Source organism: Aspergillus niger (assembly GCF_000002855.4).
Source record: "Aspergillus niger supercontig An12".
NCBI classification, from domain to species: domain Eukaryota; kingdom Fungi; phylum Ascomycota; class Eurotiomycetes; order Eurotiales; family Aspergillaceae; genus Aspergillus; species Aspergillus niger.
The window spans coordinates 931,122-953,089 of record NT_166527.1 but is presented as its reverse complement, the minus strand read 5'-3'; the positions used below and the strand labels follow the sequence as shown (position 1 = coordinate 953,089).

The following is a 21,968-nucleotide window of genomic DNA, read 5'->3' as shown; positions in this document are numbered from 1 at the left end:
CCTGCTGCATCTTCCTTTTGTTCTACCATTTGAATTGAGACTTTCAGCATCCAGCACTGCTCGTTATGCAAGCGTTGTCGTTTCTTTTTGTTTGTCATATTCCGTCTTTCTTCTGTCCTTGATTCCTGCACCGCCCTTTAATGATACATAGCGCCTTTCCTTCATGAGTCTATAATTGAGTTCTCGTTTCTCTGTGTATCAAAAGATCTCGGTTCATTTCATCTGTTGGTCAATTTAGCAATTGTAAGAATTGTCATCGAGGTTACTCTAGTAGTCTGAAGTAAGCTATTGATGGCATGGATGGGTTAACCCAAATTAGCGCATTCAGCTGGGCTCGTACTCCGTACTCCGAACGACATCTTGGTACCACTTTCACAATTATAATGGTTTGCCCACTACTAGTTTATATATGGTGCCGCAGAGTACTAGTAGGATATTGTTGTCCATCACATAGCAGTAGTTACGTACCACACTGGAATAAACCAATATCCTGACTCCTGTGGAACGAAACTATCGACCCGAGGGGAGGGAGGGGTATAAAAGCTGATACATTACGTTGGGCATTATAACATTCTTCAATGTATAGGCCGAGACTACTGAAGTTACCGGAGAGACACATCATCAGTTTAGATATACACTTCAAGAGCGAGGAAATGATATTCTGTTGTATGCCGCAATGGTAACGAGCAGGCTGATGCGTTGGCATTCAAGGTGCCGCAGCTTTGGAGAAATGGTTGATAGAGATGGTATTCAATGGACTGCTTCACAAGCTCATTCCCTTAAAGCTTAATACCTGCACGTAAGTAACATTCAATTCCATTAGAATAAAGTGAGTACATTCCTCTCTACTTCCCTATCTTTAATAAATCGAGAAATTCAAGTGTTTACTTGAAGTGAATTGGCCCACCCAGGAGCGACTATAAATTCTTCCTTCTTCTCCACCTCTCTTCTTCCTCCTCTTCCTCTTCTCTCTCCCACAGGTCCTACATATCCAGGCCGATTCCCATTTTGCTCATCTCTTTACTCTTCAAACTGTCCACTTCAGATACATCCAATTCTGAGCTCATCTACGTCTCGTGATTCCCAGGGTCTGGAAATCGCATAAAGTTACAAAAACAGAAAAAAAGAAAGGCATTTACAGTCTCAGGCCTAAATTCCCTTTTTCTATATCATTCAAATGTCCCAAAACATGACTCCGCCCCATCCTAAGTCACCTATAGCAGCTTGATGATTGTCAGCAGCTTGAAAATCAGCTATACAATCAAGCACTAAGAAAAGGAAAAAAAGAGAAAAGAGAAGAAGCATCAGCAACTATCGTTAGCCTGTCAAGGCATCCACTCCTTTGGATCTTTCCTACTTCATACTCGATTATCATATCTGCGTCCCTTTCTTATGTCAAAATCACATTGTTTCATCGATCTGATCTTCACTCGTACCCTTCCGGCCCTTGCTCACATCAGGAATCATGTAAGTATCCGAGTGTCTCAAACGATGATCTGCCTCTTATACTGACTCTTAGACAGAATGTCAAGCTTCCACGCAAATCTCAGCTCACAGACTGCAGAGTTCTTCAGGCACAGCAGTGAACCGAGTCAGATAAATCTCGCTGAGAAGAATGTGACCTCCCAGGGTGCAGGGCAGGTGAGATATTACAGAGAAATTGCATATTGCGCAGACATTCGCTGATCTGATACACTAGGGTGACAACAGCAAGAGTTTGGATGAGCCTACCACTCTGAGTTCGCAAGGCTACGAACCGACCGCTGATGAGGTACAAATCCTGTCTGACGTCTCCGAATACTTAGTTCTGACTTTCCACCAAGGATAGTGAAGCGATCGTCTGGACTTCGGTTGGCAACAGTGGTGGTCTCCCAGCATTGGATACCAACTCTAGCGCACGGTATCGATGTCGAATCCAGTGGTTGCGGTTGACTTGCTTGATTCTCGAGATGTCAACTCTGGGTCACGATACCGATGTCGATGACGAATCCACTGTGTGATAATTTCGTCGTATGTCATTCCCAATACTACGGCACAGCCTGACTTGCCCGTTTGGTGTCTGCTTTAACTGACATTTTGTTCATATACAGAAAGATGAAAACCGTAGCCTTCGCATGACGAAAGATAAGAGAGACGAAGGGGAAAAAAAAAGAAAAAAAAAAAAAAAAAAGCCCTCAACGACCAGACACAGACACACAATTGCAATGACCAACGCGCAGCATTCCATGTCCCGAGAGAGATGGCTTCGGTTTCGATCTCTTAATGCCGGATTTCTACTCTCATTTTCGCACTTGGACACAGCAGTTTAATACTAGATTTATCGTTTTCCTTTGTTCTTTAATCCTATTGATGAATGCCTGTTCTGAGAACTCTGGGCGAAGGCAAAAAGACCGTCAAGCGAGAGTTTCAATTAGGCTATGTACTTCAGTCTGCTCGTCTGGTTGACATCTTGCATGATTGCCGCCACCTTGGTCTTGTTGTGCCCAGAATTTCATAGTCGGCAGAGGTTCAACAAATGGAGGGAAACAACCCCCAAGAAAATCCCCAAGAAAAACAAAAAGAGGACGAAGATGATGAACATTATGGGAAGAGGGACAGCCGATGAAGTCAGGGAAGCAGAGTACGAATCCTTGAAGTGTACAATATCTATCCAGTTTCAATTCACTTGCGTTGTTCAAATCAAGCCCGGTACTCTAACGCTGACCATGCAGATGCCTCGCCGTTTGAAGCAAGAATACTACTATCGGATCTATAGCCCGGAGCGCTGTCAAACTCAGCCCAAAGTGGCAACCCACGAAGCAACCCAAAAGCCACTTCTATTTATAAAATAGTCGAAAACTTAGCCAGACACAGCTAACAGGAGGATCTCACGAAGATAAAACCAAAATTCTCGACAGCTATGACAGTTGCCTATAAGATACTCGTGTCTCCATATGGCACTCTCCCACTATATACTACTCATCAATGAGTTTACTATATTTGCTATCCAGTATATAGTATATCAACGCCAAGTTGACTGCTACAACTAGTGGCTTTTACATGGGCTATAAATCCGGCTCTTTCTCTCAAATTCGATGACCCATCTCAGAAGATATCCAAACATTTACGGCGGTTCACATCTCGCCACACAAAGGAACTTCGACTTTCTAGGGTAAAGTTCCGTTTTGATGTTAATCCTGGGCACGTTGATAAAAGGGACAGCTTACTCGAAGCTTCAAAGAACCTTGCTGACGGTCTTCCTTTTTTGAAGCCATATAATGGGTATCGCTCACACAGTGGTGACGTGAGAAATTCTATCACATACGGCCAACAGAAGCCATGCGCTGTGCTGTGCTCTGATTCAGCATGCTGGAGCAGTGGGTTATCTGAATATAATGAACTTAACTAATATATCTCCAACGGTAGAGACATGAGGGTCAAATGCGGGCAACAGAAGCCGCGTTTGATTGTGGAACGTGATTATAGAACGAAAAAGTGATCTATGATTTCCTGCCCCTGAAATTTTTGCCTTTTTGGCAACATTGATGAGTACGTTGCCTATTTTGCTTACGGTATGTTCCTCGAATGGAGGCGTATTGCTGGTCCTGCAATAATCAAGGCAGCCAGAAGGCTGGGATCACGTGTGAGCGACTCTTGTGCGGATGTCGACGAATTTACAATCGAGATGGTATGGCATATAGCACCATGATATAATGACCAAGACCGGACTGTCTGACCAGCAAGCGTTATGGGGTTCGTGCTCTAGTCAAATATCGAGCAGTCTCACCTACAGGCGAGAAACCGGGGCACTGATTTTGCGGGCTACGCCGAGGACGCCCTGGCTAGATACAAAGTCGATGCTAACAGAGGCGCCACTAGCAAGAAGAGGAGAAAGAGGATCAGGTGGGAAACGACAGCCGCTGGTCTTTTTGATCGAGTGGTGGCGGATGAGGGCCATATGTTAAAAGCCATATCCACTCGCGTCCATCAGTCGGTGGCGCGCCTCCAGGCTCGACCTTTTTGACAATATTGATGAATCAGTTTTCTAAACAGCAAACGGTAAGGCTGCTCGAATGGTAACGTCAATACGAGCAGATCAAGTGAATCCAGCAGATATCAGCGGACATTAAATTAAGAAAATTTGAATCTGCAAATATCGCACACATTCGTCTGGACCTCCCTTGTCATGGACAACGGCTTATGAGGCAATAATGTCGATGTCTAAGATACGGAAGACCGAATCAGCAATTATTACTCACGTCCGAATGAACGCAGATTTCTTCAAGGACAATTTGCTGCCCATGGAGATGAAATTCGTGGGACGGAGGTCATATTACCCGAAACTCACAGATATTAAGCTGACGCTTTGAATTCCCAGACATCAGGTACAGCTTCCAGATGGAAGGGAGTGGGCTTAATATGGCCGGATACTTCGAAGATGATTCTCCAGATGAGTTGAACGTCTTTTTTTATAGCGATCGAATTGGAAAGTTACTGAAAGAAGACTCCACTGTCGATTACAAGGGATTAATGAAGTTCGAGATCAACGAGGCCCCGGTAAAAAGACAGATCAATGCCCTCGAAAAGCTGCGCTTGGGAGAAAATGGGGTCACCGGTGGTTTGATAATCGAGAAACGGGTGGTATATTCTATACAAGTTAGCGTGTTTGATAGGGGATAAATAGTATCCCATCGTCTTCACACTAGCGATGATTCTGGGTGGTAACGGGCATTATCGTGAATACTACTAGTAGAGATGATCAACCGTTTACTTTCATTGCTGAACTTCCAATAAATAGAAATGCTTTAGCTAGGTTATTGGCTTTTTATGCAAATATATGTGGTCTAGTGTATGCTCTCAAGTTGCTTATTGTCATATAGAAGAAGAAAGCGGTCGGTGAATAGTACATGGGGAATTGCTCAATATTCAGCTCGGCAAATTCAAAATCATGTGTCAAATAAATTCCTCAAATATGACACGATGATTAATGAGTTCCAATGTCTTTTGAGCATGCCTGGCTACCACTATAACTACTACTACCTAACCCCCCCCAAGCCCAGTGGTACTGGCTCGCCTAGTAGATGAATCATATGCTTATATGGCTAACTACATTTGAAGTGCTGGTCCCATAAACCTTCAGGAAAACTCAGTACAAAAACTCAATGCTCATGACCTCTGCGAAAGGACTGCCGTTTATGCCGGATTTCACAGCCCGCGCGCATAGTTGTCAAGGTATACAGCCGTAGAGTTATCTATAAATGTTAGCAAAATTCTCATACAGCACGAGAAGGTTGAACGTACAAGACGCTACGCCCTTTTCGACATTCAGGTTCATATACATGGGACGGGCCTGGAATATAAGTATCAGTAGGTGCTACACGCGATTCAGGACAAACCGTTTTCTTTTCAGGTGCGTACCGTAGTTTCAGCGCCTTTCTCCAACCAGTCATGAATTGACTCTGCATTCTGAACAGTCGAGTTCCAGTACTGAGGAAGTACATCGAGACAGGCTTGGAAAGACAGCAACCCGCTCTGCTGCATGCCCTGCAGATCCTGGCGCGCACTTCGGATATTCTCTAGAAGCTGTTCGAGATCCTCCTTCTCAAATGTCTTCTGGTTTATCTTGTTTTTCACTCCTACAGGTGTAGTTAGCTCCCAGGACATTCGGGGGGAGGCGTAGCAGAATCTCACGTTCAGCGGCAATGAGTAGACCAATAGAGGCAGCGAGAGCGACGCCAGCGAAAATGAGGCCCCCAATCTGCATAACCTAAGATTTAGTAAAAGGTAACTCGCTTGGGAGGAGCAGTGTTCTTTGCGGGAATGTTTATCACGTACAAGAATCAACGGCTTAACAGGCTCGAAGATGGTCCCCAGCGCTCCTGCAATTGGGATCGCCGCTCCTGCGAGTGCGGCCATTACTTTCTGGGCAGCTTCAATTGAGTTCAGCTCCTGTGTCAAGCTGCGAATTTCCTCCTCTAGATCAGCGATTTGTTGTGTCAGCTCTCCTTCTTTGTCCTCGGCCCATGTTGAGTATGTTTCTACGAAGGATGAAAATTTGCTCTTGACGTTGGAGTATTGTTCTTGGATGTCTTTGGCGGTCGCCTCAAAGCCGTTGGTATTCTGCGGTTGCAATAGGCTGTTAGTAGGAATTCTCGAAGCTAGTTGCATACGGGGTAGCTAGAGGTGCATAACACACTGAGATGAAGGTCTTGACTTTGGCCTTTCGGTCCTCGATGCCGATGTCGCTGTCCGCACAATATTTAATGATAATTTTGTCGAAACCTAATGACAAGATCAGAAAGAAGTAATTGAAACAGGGCACCGAGAGATGGCTACACACTTTTGCCATTCTGAGAAATATCAGCTGCCAGGTTGCGACTATTTTGAAGGACTTGATTGTAATCCTATGCAACTATGTCAGCAGAGAGAACTGCAAGCAGCACTGGATTGATGACTCTACCTGGCGAATACCAGCAATGGTGTCCGCAAACCCCTCGTTATATCTCTGGTCAATGACAGCCAGCTTTTGCTGAATATCAATGAGACGTTTATCAATATCGAACGATGCCTGAGATGCTGCTGTTCCTGCCTGCGCCATCCCGTTTTGACCTTCCTCGGACGAAAGGTGTTGTCCTGCACCGACAGCAAAATCGGCTTTTTGCTGATCTGTCTGCAGTGGCTTGCGATCTTCGTAACCATTGGCAAGGACATTGATCTCCTCATCGGAAAGTGAGCGAGCAGCCTCGAGGGCCTTCTCGACTGTTGGATTAGTGCCGAGGAGGCCATCCAGCTTTCCGGCGACCTCGTCATAGCTCGGAGGGGAGCTGTCGGCTGTGTATGCGGGCAGAGGAGACATGGTTTGTCACAGGGATATAATCAAATAGTAAGGTAATAGGGGACCTTCTTGCAAGGAAATTGAACGTGAGGATTGTTATTTTTCTTCCCACTAGCGGAGTCGATGCTGGCTTTAAATAAAATCAGCCGTGGATTTACCTGAGTGCTACTAATACTACTAGGCTCAGTGTCACTTGGTCACCTTGCCAAACGCTCCCTTCCATAAAAAGATCACCCAAAATACGGCATCGGAATCGCCGAAGGCACAAAATTCCATACAATCCATGAGAAGAAGTCCAGACTGGAAGATTGCTGCATCTTGCCACAGAATGACGGACGCGGAGCTGCAACGTCGGTGTTTGCCCAAGGTACGTTACATAGACTAGCTGCATATCAATGCCTGCACATGCATACAAGCTGAAATGCTGGGTTTCCGTCGCAGGCCGAATATCGGGTGTTGCCACTGCATCGACAGGGTAGTTCATGTCGGAAGCTCCAAAAGGTGTTCGAATTTCTATATCCTAGTCGTCCCTTAGTGCTATACCCCCTCTCCAGTAGTTGAGATGGCGTCAAATTTGTCTTGCCAGGTCATGCGACATGCGAAAGAAAATCCCGCACGTGAAGGGGGAAAAGCTACAACAGCTACAAATTCAGCTCCTCATTTGCACGTCAGAGCCACCACAGAAAAGAGAGAAGGCAAGATTCGATTTCCTCGCAATTTTCTTCCAGTTACTATCATTGGCCATACACCCTGCCATCCTGTGTTAGCAAATCAAGCCATACGACCATGTCTTCTCCAGTCCTCCCATCTTCGACTAGCGTCCTCCACAAATTGAACGAGCAGGTATTCCGGCCGGTGACAGTGTCGGCCTGTCTTGAGGCCGTCTCTTCGCTGTCTGAGTCTGAGCGCAAGGTCCTTGTTGAGTCCCCTGCCAAGTACCAGCTCGTATCTACAGACAAGGAGGCATTCACGACCGCTGCTGTGCAGGCACTGGCTTCGGATGACCTGGACCAAGTGCTTGGAGATGCTGCCAGCGGGGCCTCTGCTGCAGTCCATGGCATCATTGAACTAATGTTTGCGCTTCTCCTCAATTTAGCGCGGGCTGATACAATGAACGGCACGCACCTCACTGAAGAGTATGAACCAATTCTGAGGGTAAGTCACCTTTACGTACTATGGTGGAAAACTGCATTTTTTGTGTCCTGACTCGCTAATATCGTCTCATTTGTCTAGCTCTACTACGAGACTATGAGAGATGGGATTCCGCTTTCCAACACGATTGCGCAGTATGCAGAGGGTATGAAACCAGCTTCATGTGAATGCGTATTCATTCTCTGAACACGGTCTGCAGACTTCGACAACAAGATCATTGAATTCTGTGCAGATGGTTCTCTCACTATAGATGTGCGCCTATTGACAATCCTAGAATATATCAAGGTAGGACTTTCTGCGACAGAATCATCGGACTACGGATTGTTAGTTGACGTGTCTGTCTCAACTAGGTTGCGCAAGGATACCAAACCACGGCAGATGAGATGCACAGCACCCTAGAGTCTGTATTTGACAAAACCTTGGATTTCGTAGACCAACTTGGGAGCCAGTCTCTACTGAAGCCAGACGCAAAGGACGAAAAGGAGGCAAAAACCGTCCGCGCACGGAGGACGTCAGCAAAGACGATCTTCTCAGCTGGTTCAGCTGGTCCGCTCGATGCAAAAGTCCCGGCACTCAAAGTCGCCCTGGTATCACCTTTCGGGCGATATGTGATGGTATTCTTGGCGTCCTAACACATTAATAGGCTAAATAAAGATGCGCTGACCGAGATCAGGTTGCTGGCTTGCTTGGAGTTGCAAACGCCGAAGCGATAAATGCGGCCTTTTCTTTAGCTGCATCTAGTATGTATTCTTTTTTTTTATGCATCCCCACTACTCTACTAGGCTAGGCCTCTAACCAGACTATAGTGGCCAATTGGGAATATGTACCTATCGATAGAGTCATGTCCGACCTAGCCACACGATCAGGAAGTGGGACGGATACGAACACGGAGTACTTCAACGAGTTTCGAGAGCATATCGAAGTCCTCGCCGGCTATTGGCAGAGTGCCCTCGTCGATGCGCGAGAAATCGAGCTATGGCTGAATGATGGTGCCTCCTCTGTAGTAAGTTCAAAAATTCTGGCCTTTTAGGGGTGCAGTCTCTCTCTCCTCATACTGATGCGATCAGGACATGCCCACGTACATGAACATGGCACTGAATGAAGGGGCCAAAATCTGTAAGCCCATATCAAGACCCCCTTCTTTCTTTCAGCTTAGATGCAATGCATAGACTAATTCCTTGGCTCAGACGTGGAAGTAGGCAAGTACTTGCGACTATACGCCGAAGAGACCAACCAAATCCCTTGGGATGAGTGGTTGAACGCCGATAAGAGGATTCGTAATTGAGCATGGGTGGTGTGATATTGTGCTGTCTGTGATCTGGTGTATGCCTGATGTTGCAGTTTTCTAAGCCATCCCATCCATATGTTTTCCTGTCTATGATCTACCATATTGAGTACTAGTCAATGATGCAACGAGTCAAGAATTTCTGTCCGAGACTCGCAGTCTGGAGGATAGTTCGCAATCACATGGTAACTATGTCAATCCCCGCGGGTAAGTCTGTCGATCCCAGTCATCGACAGGGGTTCATGGCGTGCATTTGCCACAAAACGTAAAGGAGAAGTAGAGCGGGGAAAGTCCAGACCTCAGCTGCTTTAATTTCGCTCCTCTTTCATTACTCTGTGCAGAGCTAAGGTCGAAACACGAGTTTCAATTGGGTATAATACTATCATGGCTGCCCGATGAAGCGGGGGAGTTCATCTGTACTACTCACTAGTGTTTAGTCTTCCGAGCTATCACACGGAGCTGCATGTTGAACTCAATTGCCACATCTCGTGCACATCCTCCCTCATGTTTTTCTCGTCCCTAAACCAAGCAAATCTATAGTGTAGTTAGACTGAGAGGGCGGCCAAAATAGAGAAGCTGGACATACCCCCTGGAACACTGTACCTCCTTCGAACCTCAGCTGTGTCTTGGGGGTGCAGGTGACATATGACATGGGGACCTGGCGGATTCAGCTGGTTCCCCTCTTTCCCTCTTCCCCGAGCCAACTATCATCCTTGCCATCTTCCTCGTCGACCCTTGTTAATTGACATTCACTGCAAGTCCGAGACAACTCAGCTTGAGGGGTGTGCATAGCATGACACCTTCCGAAGAAGGACATTCAGGCAGACCGACCACCTCCTCCTTTAGAGATGGAAAGAAAATGAATGTGCGATGGTGGTATGGTATAAAGATAGCCATAAAAGGGGCCTTGAAACCTCTTCCTATCGACTCAACCATCGTTCTCTTCCTATCTGTTTGAAGAACATACTACACCACAAGTTAACACATCCATTCTCACCCTACTCTCTTCTCTCTACACTCTTCCAACCACCACTGTCTCACAATGGCAACCACGACCGTTCCTCCTCCTACCTACGTGGTCGGTGACTCCCCGCCCTCCTATGAGGAGGTCGCCAACAAAGTCAACCAGCTGGTGGGCAGTGACGCTACGCCCCAGAAGTATTTGGACGTCGCGACTTCACTCTCTGAAGAGGAACGAAAAGTTCTCAGCGATGGAGCCGAGGCCAACAATCCCATCAAGACCGAGGATGATAAGAGAAAGCTGTCGCTGGGTGCCGCAAAGACCATGTCCAAGGAGGACACAGTGGCCAAATTGCAAGAGGACGCAAGTGCTGCTGGCAAGGCAGTCGTGGCGATTGATACCTCGTTCACAGCTTTGCAAGTGAAGATTGCGGAAATTGATCAGCTCGAACAGACAAACTTTCTGGTGCAGTTGAATGACAATAAAACCGTATGGATAGCCTAATCAACTTCTCCCTCCCTTCTTTTATCCCGCTTAGAGTTTCTGTTATGGGACACGAATCCTTTATGCTGATTTAATTCATCTTTGCAAGAAATACAACGCTGTTCTCACCACTAGCCGCACTTTGGCAGCCGACATCAGCCAGTATGGCTCCAGTAAGTTTTGCCTGCCCTCCAGTTCTCCGAGTCTTCTTCGGGTTGACAATCCCTTGGGAATTCAGGCTTCGATAAGTTGATTATTCCGCTATGTTCTGATGAAAGCCTAACCGTGGAACAACGGTTGGAACAAATTGAAAAGTTTATTGCGGTCAGTGAGCCTTACCAAATATGCATGCAATATTCAGTGAGGTAACTGTTCGTTCAATATAGAGGGCAGACGGATTCAGAGCCAAGAGCGAACAGATCAATAAAGATTTCGATGCTCTAGTCAACGACTTCATTGTGTTTAAGGCTCAGTTCGTTCAGTGGGGTCAAGATAAGCAAGGGGAACTGAGGCAGGACATAGCGGACCTACTTGCAGACATCGGCGTCTTGAATGACAAGTTGGCCAAGCTGCGTATATCTCTGTTGGCCCTCGGTGTGGGTCTGGGAGCTGGCCTGGCAGCAGCTGGTATTGGACTTGCCTTGTCGGGACCTGTTGCTCCATTTATCTTGGTAGGTGCACCGGTCAAACTGGATTCCTTCTTCCTCTCTCCCCCCTCAACACTTTCACGTCTGTTTCCATATAACGTATCAACGACAGTAAACTAACATTGGTATGTAACAGATCGGTGGTCTTATTTTCGCTGGAGCCACAGCTGCTGCAGTGGCCGGCATCGCCATTTCCATGGGCAGTAAGTTTTCCTTTCTTGGGCACCCTGATCCATGGATGATGTGAAGCTTACCCCATTTTCTATACAGTTATACAAAATGAGATTGATGCGAAAAACCAGCAGGTCAAGGATAAGAACGCCGAGATCAATGCCATTGATCAAGCTCGAACAGGCTTGGAGACCTTGGGCGATGAGCAGTTTACCGTTTTCCAACAAAACGTTAAGGTCCTCCAGAGTTACTGGACCGAGGTGCAGGCCGATGCAGAACAGATCAAAGATTGGCTGCAAGAGGGAGCTGACTCGGCGGTACGAGGAACTCCCCTTCCCCCCAAACCCCCGCCCCGGGGATGAAAAGACATAGAGGAATGTATAATCGCAGTGACTGACTCCTTTTCTCTTCTTCCTGATTTGGCCATGCAGGATAAACCCTCCTATATGCAGACTTCGCTCAACGAGGCTGTGTCTATTTGTACGTTGCCGTTTGCTTGCTCACCATCCTTTCAGACTTAGCATTCAGCGATTCAGTCAGCTAATTTTCAATGGCTACAGACGCATCTTTGGGCAAGTATATGGATGCGTATGCCAAGGGCACCACGATATAATAGGACTTGGTGTGTGGTCCATACAGTATGTCAGGATCCACCTACCACTAGGGGTTACGAGAACCAGGAACTCAGCCAAACTGAAATGATGATCTTTTGGGGCTCTTCAAGCCTTCGTTTTCTTTTTCTCGCTGACTAGCTGGTACTGTTTGAGAAAGGCATATCATGATAGTTACTGGGTAGCAATGACTTTTATACATGTTTGACATATGAGCCCCTTGTTATCAACAGCACGTCAGCTAGTATGTATGATATATCTAACCCCACCTCCCCCCCTCCTCTCTTCCGGAGGAGCATCCTCATCCTCTGACACAGTATCCTCTATTTCTACCAATACCCTCGCGCTGTGACTTCTTATCTGTGCTATTAGCAGACACTGAGACTAGTCTGGCAGCTGGGATACCACCTGACGCGATGTAGAGGAATTCCTCTTGTAAGTAATAGTTGAGATAGCTAAAGAAATCAGAGAGATTGAATAAAAGATATAATCATTAGTTTCAAGTCGAAGGATATAAAAAACGGCAGGGAAAGGATAATATGGTTCTATTCGTTTGTGCCACAAGAAGTGGAACGTTCAAGGGTGCAGATGAGTTTAGGTACTGAGATCTCTCCTACTCGTAACGAAGAAAACCAGATTGATTTGGCCTTCTGCTAGATACTTGAGGTCGTGGACGCAGATGTGTGTATGTCAAAGGAATGCCTGTGGAGAAAGATATGTGGTTGGGCTCTCTCATGGGCAGGAACTTAAGCCAGAAAGAAGCTCCACAGTATCCAGTACGGGACTGTTGTCTTTTGTCCCAGAGTACCTCATGAACAAGAAAAGTTAAGGACACAAGACATATGATTCTATATGTGGAGGGCGAACTGTGTGGACATACAAAGTTCTAGAGCTTTGGCTACCTGCTTGAATGTACCGATCTTTAGTGAATTGCTGCGCAGGCTAGTTGGTAGGCCTACATTGACTGAGTAACACTGAAGATACCGTAGAGCTGGTGAATCCTCTCAGGCTTCCCATCTTGATTTCACCCCCAGAAGTGAAATGGAGAGTGCCTTGAAGAGTGAAGTGAGGCGTGAATGTCCCCCCAGAAGTGAAATGGAGATTGCCTTGAAGAGTGAACTTAAGTGAGGCGTGAATGCCTCCCAGAAGTGAAATGGAGATTGCCTTGAAGAATGAACTTGAGTGAGGCGTGAATGCCCCCCAGAAGAGAGACTATATATTTCCTCACTTCTTCCTCTTGCCTTCCTCCATCTTCTCTATCTTCTCTATCTTCATAGTAACTCTACAAGACAGAGTTCAGCGATGGCATGTCCCGGCGCAAAGCTCAACCCATTGGCTTCAGAGTTTATTTGGCACGGTAATAAAACCGGCCACATGAGAGTTACCGAGAAAGGCGTGTCTGCCAAGAATGCTAATCAAGTAGAAGTGCCTGAAAAGAACATCCTTACCAAAGATACAGAACAGGTAAGCTGTACCAGACAATCCTCATATCACACAGACGATCCCTGATCAGGTCTACTAGATTAACAACAGTCAGAACTTCGATGAGCCCGAAGCAGGTTCACAAGAAGCCAAACTGGCTGAGGATACAATAAGTAATCAAATATTTTCTATGGATCACTCCTGATTCTGGGTTCAGGACGAGGAGCAAAATATCTGGAGACTGAATAAGAACAGCGATTTCCCGGTAAGTCATTTCCATCACTTAGAACAACCAAGTTTGCCGATCTCAGAATCTCGTTACTCATACTTTTGGAATGGATACAGACCATTAAAAACAATCATATCGAGTAGAAAATAACCAAGATACACCACAGAATATTCTAATTAAAATAGCTCAGGACAGCTCCTCACAGGCGCAGTACTTCAAGGGCCCCAAAAATATATAGAATCATTTTCATCTTCCTAATGCCGGATTCCTGCCAGAGAAATCTAGTTTCTCACACGGCAACACAGCAGTCTGCTTCAGAATCACCGACCAAGATATCACATCAAATCTCTCGTTTGGAAGATTTTGACGAAGGAAATTTCAAAAATAAAACACAACTTACATCCAGGAAATGTGGTTCATTCTGCCCGACTGGAATTCTCATTACATATCAAAGAAAAGAAACCACGAAGTATCCAGAATCTTACCCTCAAAAAACATTTCACAGCCAAGGCAGCAAAAGAAAAAGAGTCCGAAGTCGAGTATAAAAATCCATGCTATATTAACATTAAGTTTACAACCACTGGTGGCATTTCATATGATTTATACCATCCGCTTATTTCATATCTTAATAAGCCAGCCAGGAGGGCTTTCGACCATCTACAGCACTTGACATATCACAACAACCAGGAATTTCAGACAGTGAAATTCCGTGTCGATGTTAGTCCCGAGAAAATTAACAATGCGGCCTATTTTCTCGAGGCTCTGGTTAACCTCTCAAAACATCTTCCATCCTCCAAGCCATACAACGCGTATTGCGCCCACGGTAACGACCCGAGGATCAAGTACAGCCAACAGGTACCGCATTTACTGGTAAAACAAGATTACGGAATCCCTCTTGTGAAGTTTAGACCAACAGACTTCTTCCACGACATCGATAGTTATATAATGAAATTTGCTTATAGAACGATCATTGAATGATAGCTTCAATACAAGCAAATCAAGAGACTCCGAGAAGTTCCAGCAGGAATCCGAATCAGGCGAGTTAGATCCACTATCATGGCCCACGTCCGTCCTGATCCAGAACATCTCAAGAACAACTTACTGCCAATGGAGATAAAAAGAACCGAGATCATTTTACCAGAACTCACCGATAATAAGCTTACAGTGAGAGTTCCGCAGATCTCAGGCCCAGCCGATACTGAATGAATAGTACTAATCAGCGGATTTACAATACTAAGCTGAGTACTTCGAGAATGCGTCACCAGATGAGTTAAACATTCTACTTTATAGCGACCGGATTGGCAAGTTACTGAAAGAAAACTCCGCTATCAATTACAGAAGATTAATGAAATTCGAGATTAACAAGTCCCCGGTGAAAAGACAGATGAATACCCTCGAAAAGCTGTGCTTGGGAGAAAATAGAGTCAACCAATAACATGACCTTCTAAACCAAGAACACGGCACTTTAGCAACTGTGGACCTACTACAGGGAATAAAAAAAAAATCGTTAACTCAGCACTGCATCGTCTCCATCAATCAAGAGACTAGACTCACCAACAGAAAGCAGCCTTCAGGTCTCTTCACCTGACAAGAGCAGGTTGTTCTCTCTTAAAAAGTCATCCTGGTTACAGTAAAACCACCGTTCTCGCTACGGTAGCGATATTTCATCACAACTATAGTTTTAACATCCTCCTTGTGGGAGCTAGAAATGTCGCTATGGATGCCCTAACAGATCAGCTCACCGCGCTGCGTAGGGTTCGTTACATGCAGGTTCACCATGAAGAAATTGAGAAACGGTCCAGAGCGTCTACTTATCCACAGGATTCCGATACAGGCACAGACAAATCTCACCTCGAGAATTACACCAATACCGAGAAACAGAACACTCTCATCAGGTTCTTGCAACTACTCGAGGAATTACCATCACAGAAAAGCATGGGTGATCTCGATTACACTCTCCCGACTTACATCAAGGAGTAATATACTGAGAAATTGAACGCTAGTGAAAGACTGCCCATAAATATTGCGCGGGAGACGAATAAATAGAAAACCATGATTCCAGATAAAATTACTGACTTGACCAAGTATAACATCCAGAATACATCATATGAAGTTATCGACAACTATTTATCTAAGCCAAAGGATCGACATCCAGACCCTTCCTTCCCAGAAGAGATTGAAAAATGGCAGGCAGAAGAAACCGCGTTCAAGAAGTACCGGAATACCATCAGTGAACTTGTGGTCCAAGAAGCATCCATCATAGCCTGCACACACAATCTAACCGGCACGATTATCATCAAAAGCAACTTTGGTGCGAACAGAAAAAAATTATCATTATCACAGACAAAGATAAACAGGCTCTTGAACCAGACGTGCTCATACCCCTTATAACTCCAAACAAGCAGAAACTTATTCTAGGAACAATCAGAGGAGGTGACCAGCAACAACTCCCTCCTCTATCAATCACAGCATCTGAGGTCCCTGGGTACAACGAATTCGGATACCAGATGGGAAGAGCGCTCTTTGACCGACTTCGTCGTTCCCAATTTCCCTTTACACTAGTTTCTGAGCAACACCGTATGCACCCGCGCCTCTCCAGATTTCCATCCGAGTTCACCTACAATGGAAGAATGACCAATGACCCGGTCGTTCACTCAGTTTCCGTTGGTCCTGAGTTGTCAGGTGCGCTCCTTGATTAGATCAAGACCAAAGCACCAGGTGCCAACTTCAAAAGAGGTATGGAACTCATCGGTATCGATGTCACTGATGGAAAAGCTGTGGTTAATGGAAAAACTCGCTCGCGTTCAAACATTGCCAATGTCACTGTCGTTATGGAGCTCGTGGAGTTTCTGATTAGTCGCGATGCACTCAAGGGAAGAACTTCCGCTATCATCACGACGTATGCAGATCAGAGAAAAGAGTACGTCCGCAGCCTGAAGAAGTTGTCGGAAAGGCTCAGTATCGCTTGGAAGGACATGATAAAAATAGCCACGGTTGACTCCATGCAGGGCCACGAAGTGGATTTGGCCATATTGGATTGGGTTGTGGACTCAGGGGCGAAGTCTCATTTAGGCTTTGCCTCCGACAATCGCCGCACGAACGTCGCCCTCACCAGGGCAAGGGCATGTTTGATCGTGGTCGCCAATGGAGCTATCCTCAACAACGACCGTCTGAGTGAGCGAAAGCCGACACACCTTCACCCGGAAGTCCTGGCGCATTGGAACAGTTTGTTCCTTAATGGTCTCGTTGTGGACGTCCGTGCTGGTCTGATGACAAGCAATGCCGATGGTCAAGGAGAACTTTAATTCTAATAGACGAAGAATGGGAACCTTGCTGTGGCGACAATAATTAGTGCTAAGACCCCAGCTGATTGTCCAGCTTCGTAGTAATAAGCATAATAAGTTCTCAGTGACTGTATTCAGACCTTTCGTCTCCCGAGTTTCGTAACTATCTTAGTAGAAATGCTGCACTTCTAAGCAGTGGTCCGTATACAGAGGAATATTTTAGAGAGCCGCTTATTGTGCTACTACTAGGAGGGCTTGTGGGGGGAGGGGCTTGAGGGGTAGATTGAGGGAAGTCTGATTTGTGTGGCCGCTACTTAAGGCGATCGTGTGGGGTGGTAATGGCTTGCATGTATTATAGATAACTAACATCAGTCTTTCATTGTCGAGAGCACGTCAGTTATCTATCTAACCTCCCTCTTCTCCCCCATTCGGAGGAGCACCCTCATCCTCCGACGCAGCACCCTCCACCTCTGCCAACGCCTCGCGCTGCGACTTCTTCTCCTCCGTGCCGTTAGCAGGCACCGAGACTAGTCTGGCAGCAGGGATACCGCCCGACGTGACGTAGAGGAATTCCTCTTGCGAGTAGTGATCGAGGTGGCCAAAGAAAGCAGAGAAACTAAACGAAAGATATTATCATTAGTTCTGAATCAATAACTCCAAGGACGAACGAAAACAGGGGAGTGATAAACATACGCATGAGTTTCTTCTTCCTCACGGAAGATACGATCGTAAATCTCACGCTGCTTGAACTCATTAATGGTATCGGCATGCTTGTCGAAGTCGATGGGGTCTTTGCCCGTCTCATGGGTCTTCCGGTTATACGAGTCGAAGACGGGCCGTTCAAGAAGCAGACCCAGACCGGGAGCCTTGGGAATGGCGATCTTATTGGCGCCGTAAGTCTCGACAATCCGCTGGGGATCACAGCCGCAGCGCACGACCATGGCAGCCATGGCGACCATCTTGCGGATCTGGTGCATCATGAAACTTTGGCCATGGACCTTGAGGCTGAGCCACTCGGTGCCGTTGATGATGATGGGTTGTTCGGCCATCTTGAAGGACTTGATGTGACGTTTTGAGGATGGGTCGGCATGTGTCTTTTGGATTGTGTAGTTGAAGAAGTTATTCGTTCCGACGTACTTGTCGAGGGCTTCCTGCACGCGGGCCAGGCGTTGGGCCGGAATACGGTAGGCCCTCTTAGCCTGGAGATAGGCGGCTTTGATGGCTTTGACGGTCTCGAAGATCTTACGTCGGCGCGCTTCTTCGGCCTCGTCTTTTTCAGCATCTGCGGGCTTTCCTTCGGAGGATGGCTGTTCGGTGGTTTCCTCTGATGCAGGCTTGTCTTGTGTCTGGAACATGTCGTCTTGCGCGGACTGGTCCTCATCGTTCAGGTGGAGGACCTTCTCGACGAGCTTGCGGATATCCTCGGGCGTGTTGTCGAGGATCGGACGGACGTACTTCTCGTCGGTCTCCTCCCAGTAGCTCGCCACCTCTTCCTGTCGCGCCTTGTAACCCTCCAGGTCACCCTCCTTCTCGGCGTACTCGAAGAGCTTCTTGCCCAGGTAAGTGCTGGGGTGAGGCGGCAGGAAACAGTGAGTTGAATGAGGTATTCGTAAATGCGAGAGTCGCACAGCTGATAACTGCTGAACGACTTGTTCGTGACGAGGATGTCCCATACGCGAATCTGCGAGCTGAGTTTCTCGTTGATCTTCTGAATGATATCGTCATCTTCGACAATCAGCTTCAGGGAGACAATGTTTCCCGCAGCGTGGACACCCTTGTCGGTACGCGCGCACCGCACCAGCGATGACTTCTTCGGGTCGGTTGCGTTGGCCTTGGAGATGGCGCCAGCCGCCACGAAAGCCGCAAAGAGCTCTCCTTCGATGGTCTTTTCCGTCTCGCTCCTACCTACAATTAGTAACAGCTCCGATATTTTTTAAAATAAACCGCAAAGGACCGTAATCATACAATTGCATGCCCTTGTATCCAGTTCCCGAATATCCCAGCAGCACGGCGACCTTCTTCTTGGGGCGGCGCTGCTCACTCTCGATGTCCTCCTTGGAGAATTGCGTCGCATATACAGGAGCCCTAACCTCCTCTCCGTTCTCGATCTTGCGACGTTTCGCTTCCTGCTGAGCATCGTGCCGGGCTCTCTTATCTACCATATTCCGACTTTCTGGGTTAGCTGGAAGTCAGACAATCAATTGCTCAACCCAAACATCCCGGATCGGGGGCATGCACAACATACCTCCACTCGGATCGTCCCATATTCCGCTTCTTACGACCTCGATCAGCTCCGCCTCCGGCTTGCGGAGGTCTTCCTTCGTTATTGTCCCATGGGATGCGACGGGCCTTTAGCGAGCGTAGGTACTCGGGAGAATAGAACCGCGCTTGGGGGGTACGCAGAGAAGTGCGCGCGCCAGAAACTGACAGATGGGGGGCCAAAGAGCGTCGCAGGAAAATGTGGAGCGGCATGGGAAAAGCTGCTTGTCGATGCGCTTTTCTGCTCGCCTTTTCTTTCTGTTGCCGCATTTCTATCTCCGCGCTAGTCCACTTGCGGGGATGTTCATGCCCCAGGCAAGACACTGCATGTATGCCTGAGGTATCAACTACCTCCGCCGGCTTCATTCATTCAAACCTCATCTTCTCTTTCATCTCTCGCCAGTCAATCCTCCCACCCTCCCTGCGCGATAACTGCCGACCTTATACATACTATATTCGAGATCTTGTTATTTCTGTTCCACCATCAGCTCTCCGACAAAGCATGGTGAGCTTGCAGCGCCGAGCTTAACACTGGAAGACAAGAAGGACATTTGCGCGGGTTGCGCCGACAGAATCTCCAGCGTGACCAACACCTCATCATTTTCTCTTTGTATTATATTCCGCACTCCTAAACAACCTCTGTAACTACACCAGCTATCATGGATCTCGCAAACACCCTTATTCGCAGCGTCGTGCGCGCCTTCTACGAGACCCGCCACATCCTCGTAGTAGATGCGCTCTTCATCCACTCCGTGTACGTCCCGCACCAATATCATCGCATCGCAACAGACACTCCATACTAACCAGATGATTCTATAGTCTGCACGCAGAAGATCTCGCATTTCTTCTAGGCATGCAACAAAAAGACTTACGGAAACTCTGCGCCAAGTTGCGCGAAGATCGGCTCATCTCCGTGTAAGCTACATCTACACCTACACCAGTGTCACCACGAAGGAATCACCCTCACTAACATCCAACCCAAAAAAAACAGGAGCACGCGCGCTGAAATTCGCGATGGCTCAACACGTCCCGTTAACCGCGAATACTACTACATCCCACTGCACCCCGTCGTCGACGCGATCAAATACAAAGTCTCGAAACTCACCTCCACAATAAAAGCACAATACACACCAAGCCAAGAGCGCAAAGAATACATCTGCCTCCGCTGCGGCTCCGAATGGACCGAACTCGACGTCCTCAGTCTCTACAGCGAAGAAGGCTTCGAATGCCAAAACTGCGGGGCGATCCTCGAACGCACCGAGGACGTCAAAGGCGCCGAAGGCATAGACAGAACCGGACATGAGAAAAACAGCAAACTAATGAACCAACTGGACACGATGCTCAAACTCCTCAAACAAATCGACTCCGTCGAAATCCCCCCCAACGACTTCGACACGGCCTGGGACCATAAAATCGACGTCGTCCGGAACCAGCAAACCCACCCCACACGAGCGGCAGTCATCGTGCCCTCGAAGCAACAACAAGAAGCCGTGCGCGGCAACACCAAGACCGACGCCACCGCTCTCGAAATTTCCCTCACCTCTAGCGAAGAGAAATCCGCCGCCGAACAAGCCGCCGAAGCGGCGCGCAAAGCGGCAGTCGAGAAACAGAATGCCCTGCCAGTCTGGCACACCCACTCCACGGTGTCCACGTCCGCGGGCAACGGGCCGCATGTTAAATCTGAGACAGACATCGACATCAAACCGGAGATCAAGCCCGAAGACGAAGACCGGAAACCGGAAATCAACGGTCTGGATGACAAGGTCGCGGCTTACTATGCTGAAATGGAGCGTGAGAAGGCCCTCCAGGCGCAAGAAGATGCAAGCAGTGCAGAGGAAGATTCGGATGAGTTTGATGAGTTCGAGGATGTGGGTGTGTCAGCTAGTGATGCGGCTGCTTCTCCTGCTGTCAATGCTACGCCTACGCCTGGCGGGGGCCCTACTAGTGCGCCGATGCAGCAGACTTCGACTACGTCTTCGGTTGGTATCAAGCGGGAGTTAGATACGGATTACTCGAGCGTCAGTACATCTCAGACGGCAGCGGCGACGCCAGCTACGGGCGGAGAGGAAGGGCCGACGGCGAAGAAGATCAAGACTGAACCGGAGGTTAAGAAAGAAGAAGAGTCCGACGAGGACGATGATGAGGAGTTTGAAGATGTGTAGTATTTGATTACTGCTTGACTTGGATTTCGCCGTCTCGGTGTGGGCGCTGGCGCCCTTCCCCCCCCCCACCTTTATTTCAAACGTCTTAACGGCCAGGACGCATGATAGATGAATGTAAAATTAGAACTTAGCAGCCAGCCAATTCTGGAGAAATGGATGAAATGTCCGCAAGTCTCATCAGTATAGGAGCCATCACTTGAGCAATCGATCTCAATCACCAAAGGACTATAGAAGCAATATAGCTGATAGGATCAGTATATCTATTAGATGTTGATACACGGCAATATGTAGCTTATATCAACTAGAGAATACTCAGCAACTTATCAAGTAAAAGATACCCAGAGAAGAAATACGTCCAATCAGACATGAGATTGTTAACCGTGAGAGAGCTGGTAATTATCCGCAGATCCTAGGATATAACTCATATCAGCTGACAAAAGGCCGAGTCGAAAATGCAAGGAGAGACAGTTGTACGAATAATTGAGTGT

At 47.3% G+C, this 21,968-nt stretch overlaps 12 protein-coding genes across 12 annotated transcripts; 10 read left to right on the top strand and 2 right to left on the bottom strand.

The window, feature by feature from the left end:
- Positions 1-296: 296 nt before the first annotated feature.
- On the top strand, positions 297-790 carry An12g03820 (hypothetical protein; the record flags this gene model as incomplete). Its single annotated transcript, XM_059750825.1, has 2 exons — positions 297-386; positions 587-790. 2 exons carry the CDS (start codon positions 297-299, stop codon positions 788-790), a joined length of 294 nt encoding a protein of 97 aa, XP_059604423.1.
- Positions 791-1,524: 734 nt separating this feature from the next.
- On the top strand, positions 1,525-1,828 carry An12g03810 (hypothetical protein; the record flags this gene model as incomplete). The annotated part of the gene is made up of 2 exons (XM_059750824.1): positions 1,525-1,641; positions 1,700-1,828. 2 exons carry the CDS (start codon positions 1,525-1,527, stop codon positions 1,826-1,828), a joined length of 246 nt encoding a protein of 81 aa, XP_059604422.1.
- Positions 1,829-2,417: 589 nt separating this feature from the next.
- An12g03800 (uncharacterized protein) lies at positions 2,418-4,003 on the top strand (the record flags this gene model as incomplete). The annotated part of the gene is made up of 4 exons (XM_059750823.1): positions 2,418-2,783; positions 3,158-3,360; positions 3,571-3,667; positions 3,773-4,003. The coding sequence occupies 4 exons, from the start codon at positions 2,418-2,420 to the stop codon at positions 4,001-4,003; spliced, it is 897 nt and encodes a 298-aa protein (XP_059604421.1).
- A 187-nt stretch (positions 4,004-4,190) lies between these two features.
- Positions 4,191-5,203, top strand: An12g03790 (uncharacterized protein; the record flags this gene model as incomplete). The annotated part of the gene is made up of 3 exons (XM_059750822.1): positions 4,191-4,306; positions 4,365-4,620; positions 5,120-5,203. The coding sequence occupies 3 exons, from the start codon at positions 4,191-4,193 to the stop codon at positions 5,201-5,203; spliced, it is 456 nt and encodes a 151-aa protein (XP_059604420.1).
- Positions 5,204-5,227: 24 nt separating this feature from the next.
- An12g03780 (uncharacterized protein) lies at positions 5,228-7,571 on the bottom strand (the record flags this gene model as incomplete). Its single annotated transcript, XM_059750821.1, has 7 exons — positions 5,228-5,329; positions 5,398-5,615; positions 5,671-5,737; positions 5,815-6,156; positions 6,440-6,810; positions 7,016-7,334; positions 7,482-7,571. The coding sequence occupies 7 exons, from the start codon at positions 7,569-7,571 to the stop codon at positions 5,228-5,230; spliced, it is 1,509 nt and encodes a 502-aa protein (XP_059604419.1).
- A 29-nt stretch (positions 7,572-7,600) lies between these two features.
- On the top strand, positions 7,601-9,650 carry An12g03770 (uncharacterized protein; the record flags this gene model as incomplete). Its single annotated transcript, XM_001395415.3, has 10 exons — positions 7,601-7,969; positions 8,048-8,111; positions 8,166-8,251; positions 8,317-8,580; positions 8,640-8,706; positions 8,773-8,969; positions 9,034-9,082; positions 9,154-9,243; positions 9,368-9,458; positions 9,593-9,650. 10 exons carry the CDS (start codon positions 7,601-7,603, stop codon positions 9,648-9,650), a joined length of 1,335 nt encoding a protein of 444 aa, XP_001395452.3.
- A 643-nt stretch (positions 9,651-10,293) lies between these two features.
- On the top strand, positions 10,294-12,126 carry An12g03760 (uncharacterized protein; the record flags this gene model as incomplete). The annotated part of the gene is made up of 7 exons (XM_059750820.1): positions 10,294-10,701; positions 10,751-10,868; positions 11,089-11,366; positions 11,479-11,545; positions 11,613-11,830; positions 11,966-11,993; positions 12,074-12,126. 7 exons carry the CDS (start codon positions 10,294-10,296, stop codon positions 12,124-12,126), a joined length of 1,170 nt encoding a protein of 389 aa, XP_059604418.1.
- Positions 12,127-12,335: 209 nt separating this feature from the next.
- On the top strand, positions 12,336-13,252 carry An12g03750 (hypothetical protein; the record flags this gene model as incomplete). Its single annotated transcript, XM_059750819.1, has 5 exons — positions 12,336-12,440; positions 12,500-12,559; positions 12,652-12,722; positions 12,804-12,900; positions 13,133-13,252. The coding sequence occupies 5 exons, from the start codon at positions 12,336-12,338 to the stop codon at positions 13,250-13,252; spliced, it is 453 nt and encodes a 150-aa protein (XP_059604417.1).
- A 174-nt stretch (positions 13,253-13,426) lies between these two features.
- Positions 13,427-14,981, top strand: An12g03740 (uncharacterized protein; the record flags this gene model as incomplete). The annotated part of the gene is made up of 5 exons (XM_059750818.1): positions 13,427-13,588; positions 13,764-13,811; positions 13,961-14,189; positions 14,281-14,645; positions 14,757-14,981. 5 exons carry the CDS (start codon positions 13,427-13,429, stop codon positions 14,979-14,981), a joined length of 1,029 nt encoding a protein of 342 aa, XP_059604416.1.
- A 510-nt stretch (positions 14,982-15,491) lies between these two features.
- An12g03730 (uncharacterized protein) lies at positions 15,492-17,080 on the top strand (the record flags this gene model as incomplete). Its single annotated transcript, XM_059750817.1, has 4 exons — positions 15,492-15,714; positions 15,838-16,086; positions 16,119-16,457; positions 16,488-17,080. The coding sequence occupies 4 exons, from the start codon at positions 15,492-15,494 to the stop codon at positions 17,078-17,080; spliced, it is 1,404 nt and encodes a 467-aa protein (XP_059604415.1).
- Positions 17,081-17,464: 384 nt separating this feature from the next.
- Positions 17,465-19,531, bottom strand: An12g03720 (uncharacterized protein; the record flags this gene model as incomplete). The annotated part of the gene is given in 5 exon segments (XM_059750816.1): positions 17,465-17,675; positions 17,753-18,383; positions 18,507-18,960; positions 19,025-19,207; positions 19,305-19,531. Coding segments are annotated over 5 exon segments (1,706 nt in total), but the record flags the coding sequence as incomplete, so codon positions are not given.
- A 446-nt stretch (positions 19,532-19,977) lies between these two features.
- Positions 19,978-21,480, top strand: An12g03710 (uncharacterized protein; the record flags this gene model as incomplete). The annotated part of the gene is made up of 3 exons (XM_001395409.1): positions 19,978-20,072; positions 20,138-20,233; positions 20,310-21,480. The coding sequence occupies 3 exons, from the start codon at positions 19,978-19,980 to the stop codon at positions 21,478-21,480; spliced, it is 1,362 nt and encodes a 453-aa protein (XP_001395446.1).
- Between the last annotated feature and the right edge of the window lie 488 nt (positions 21,481-21,968).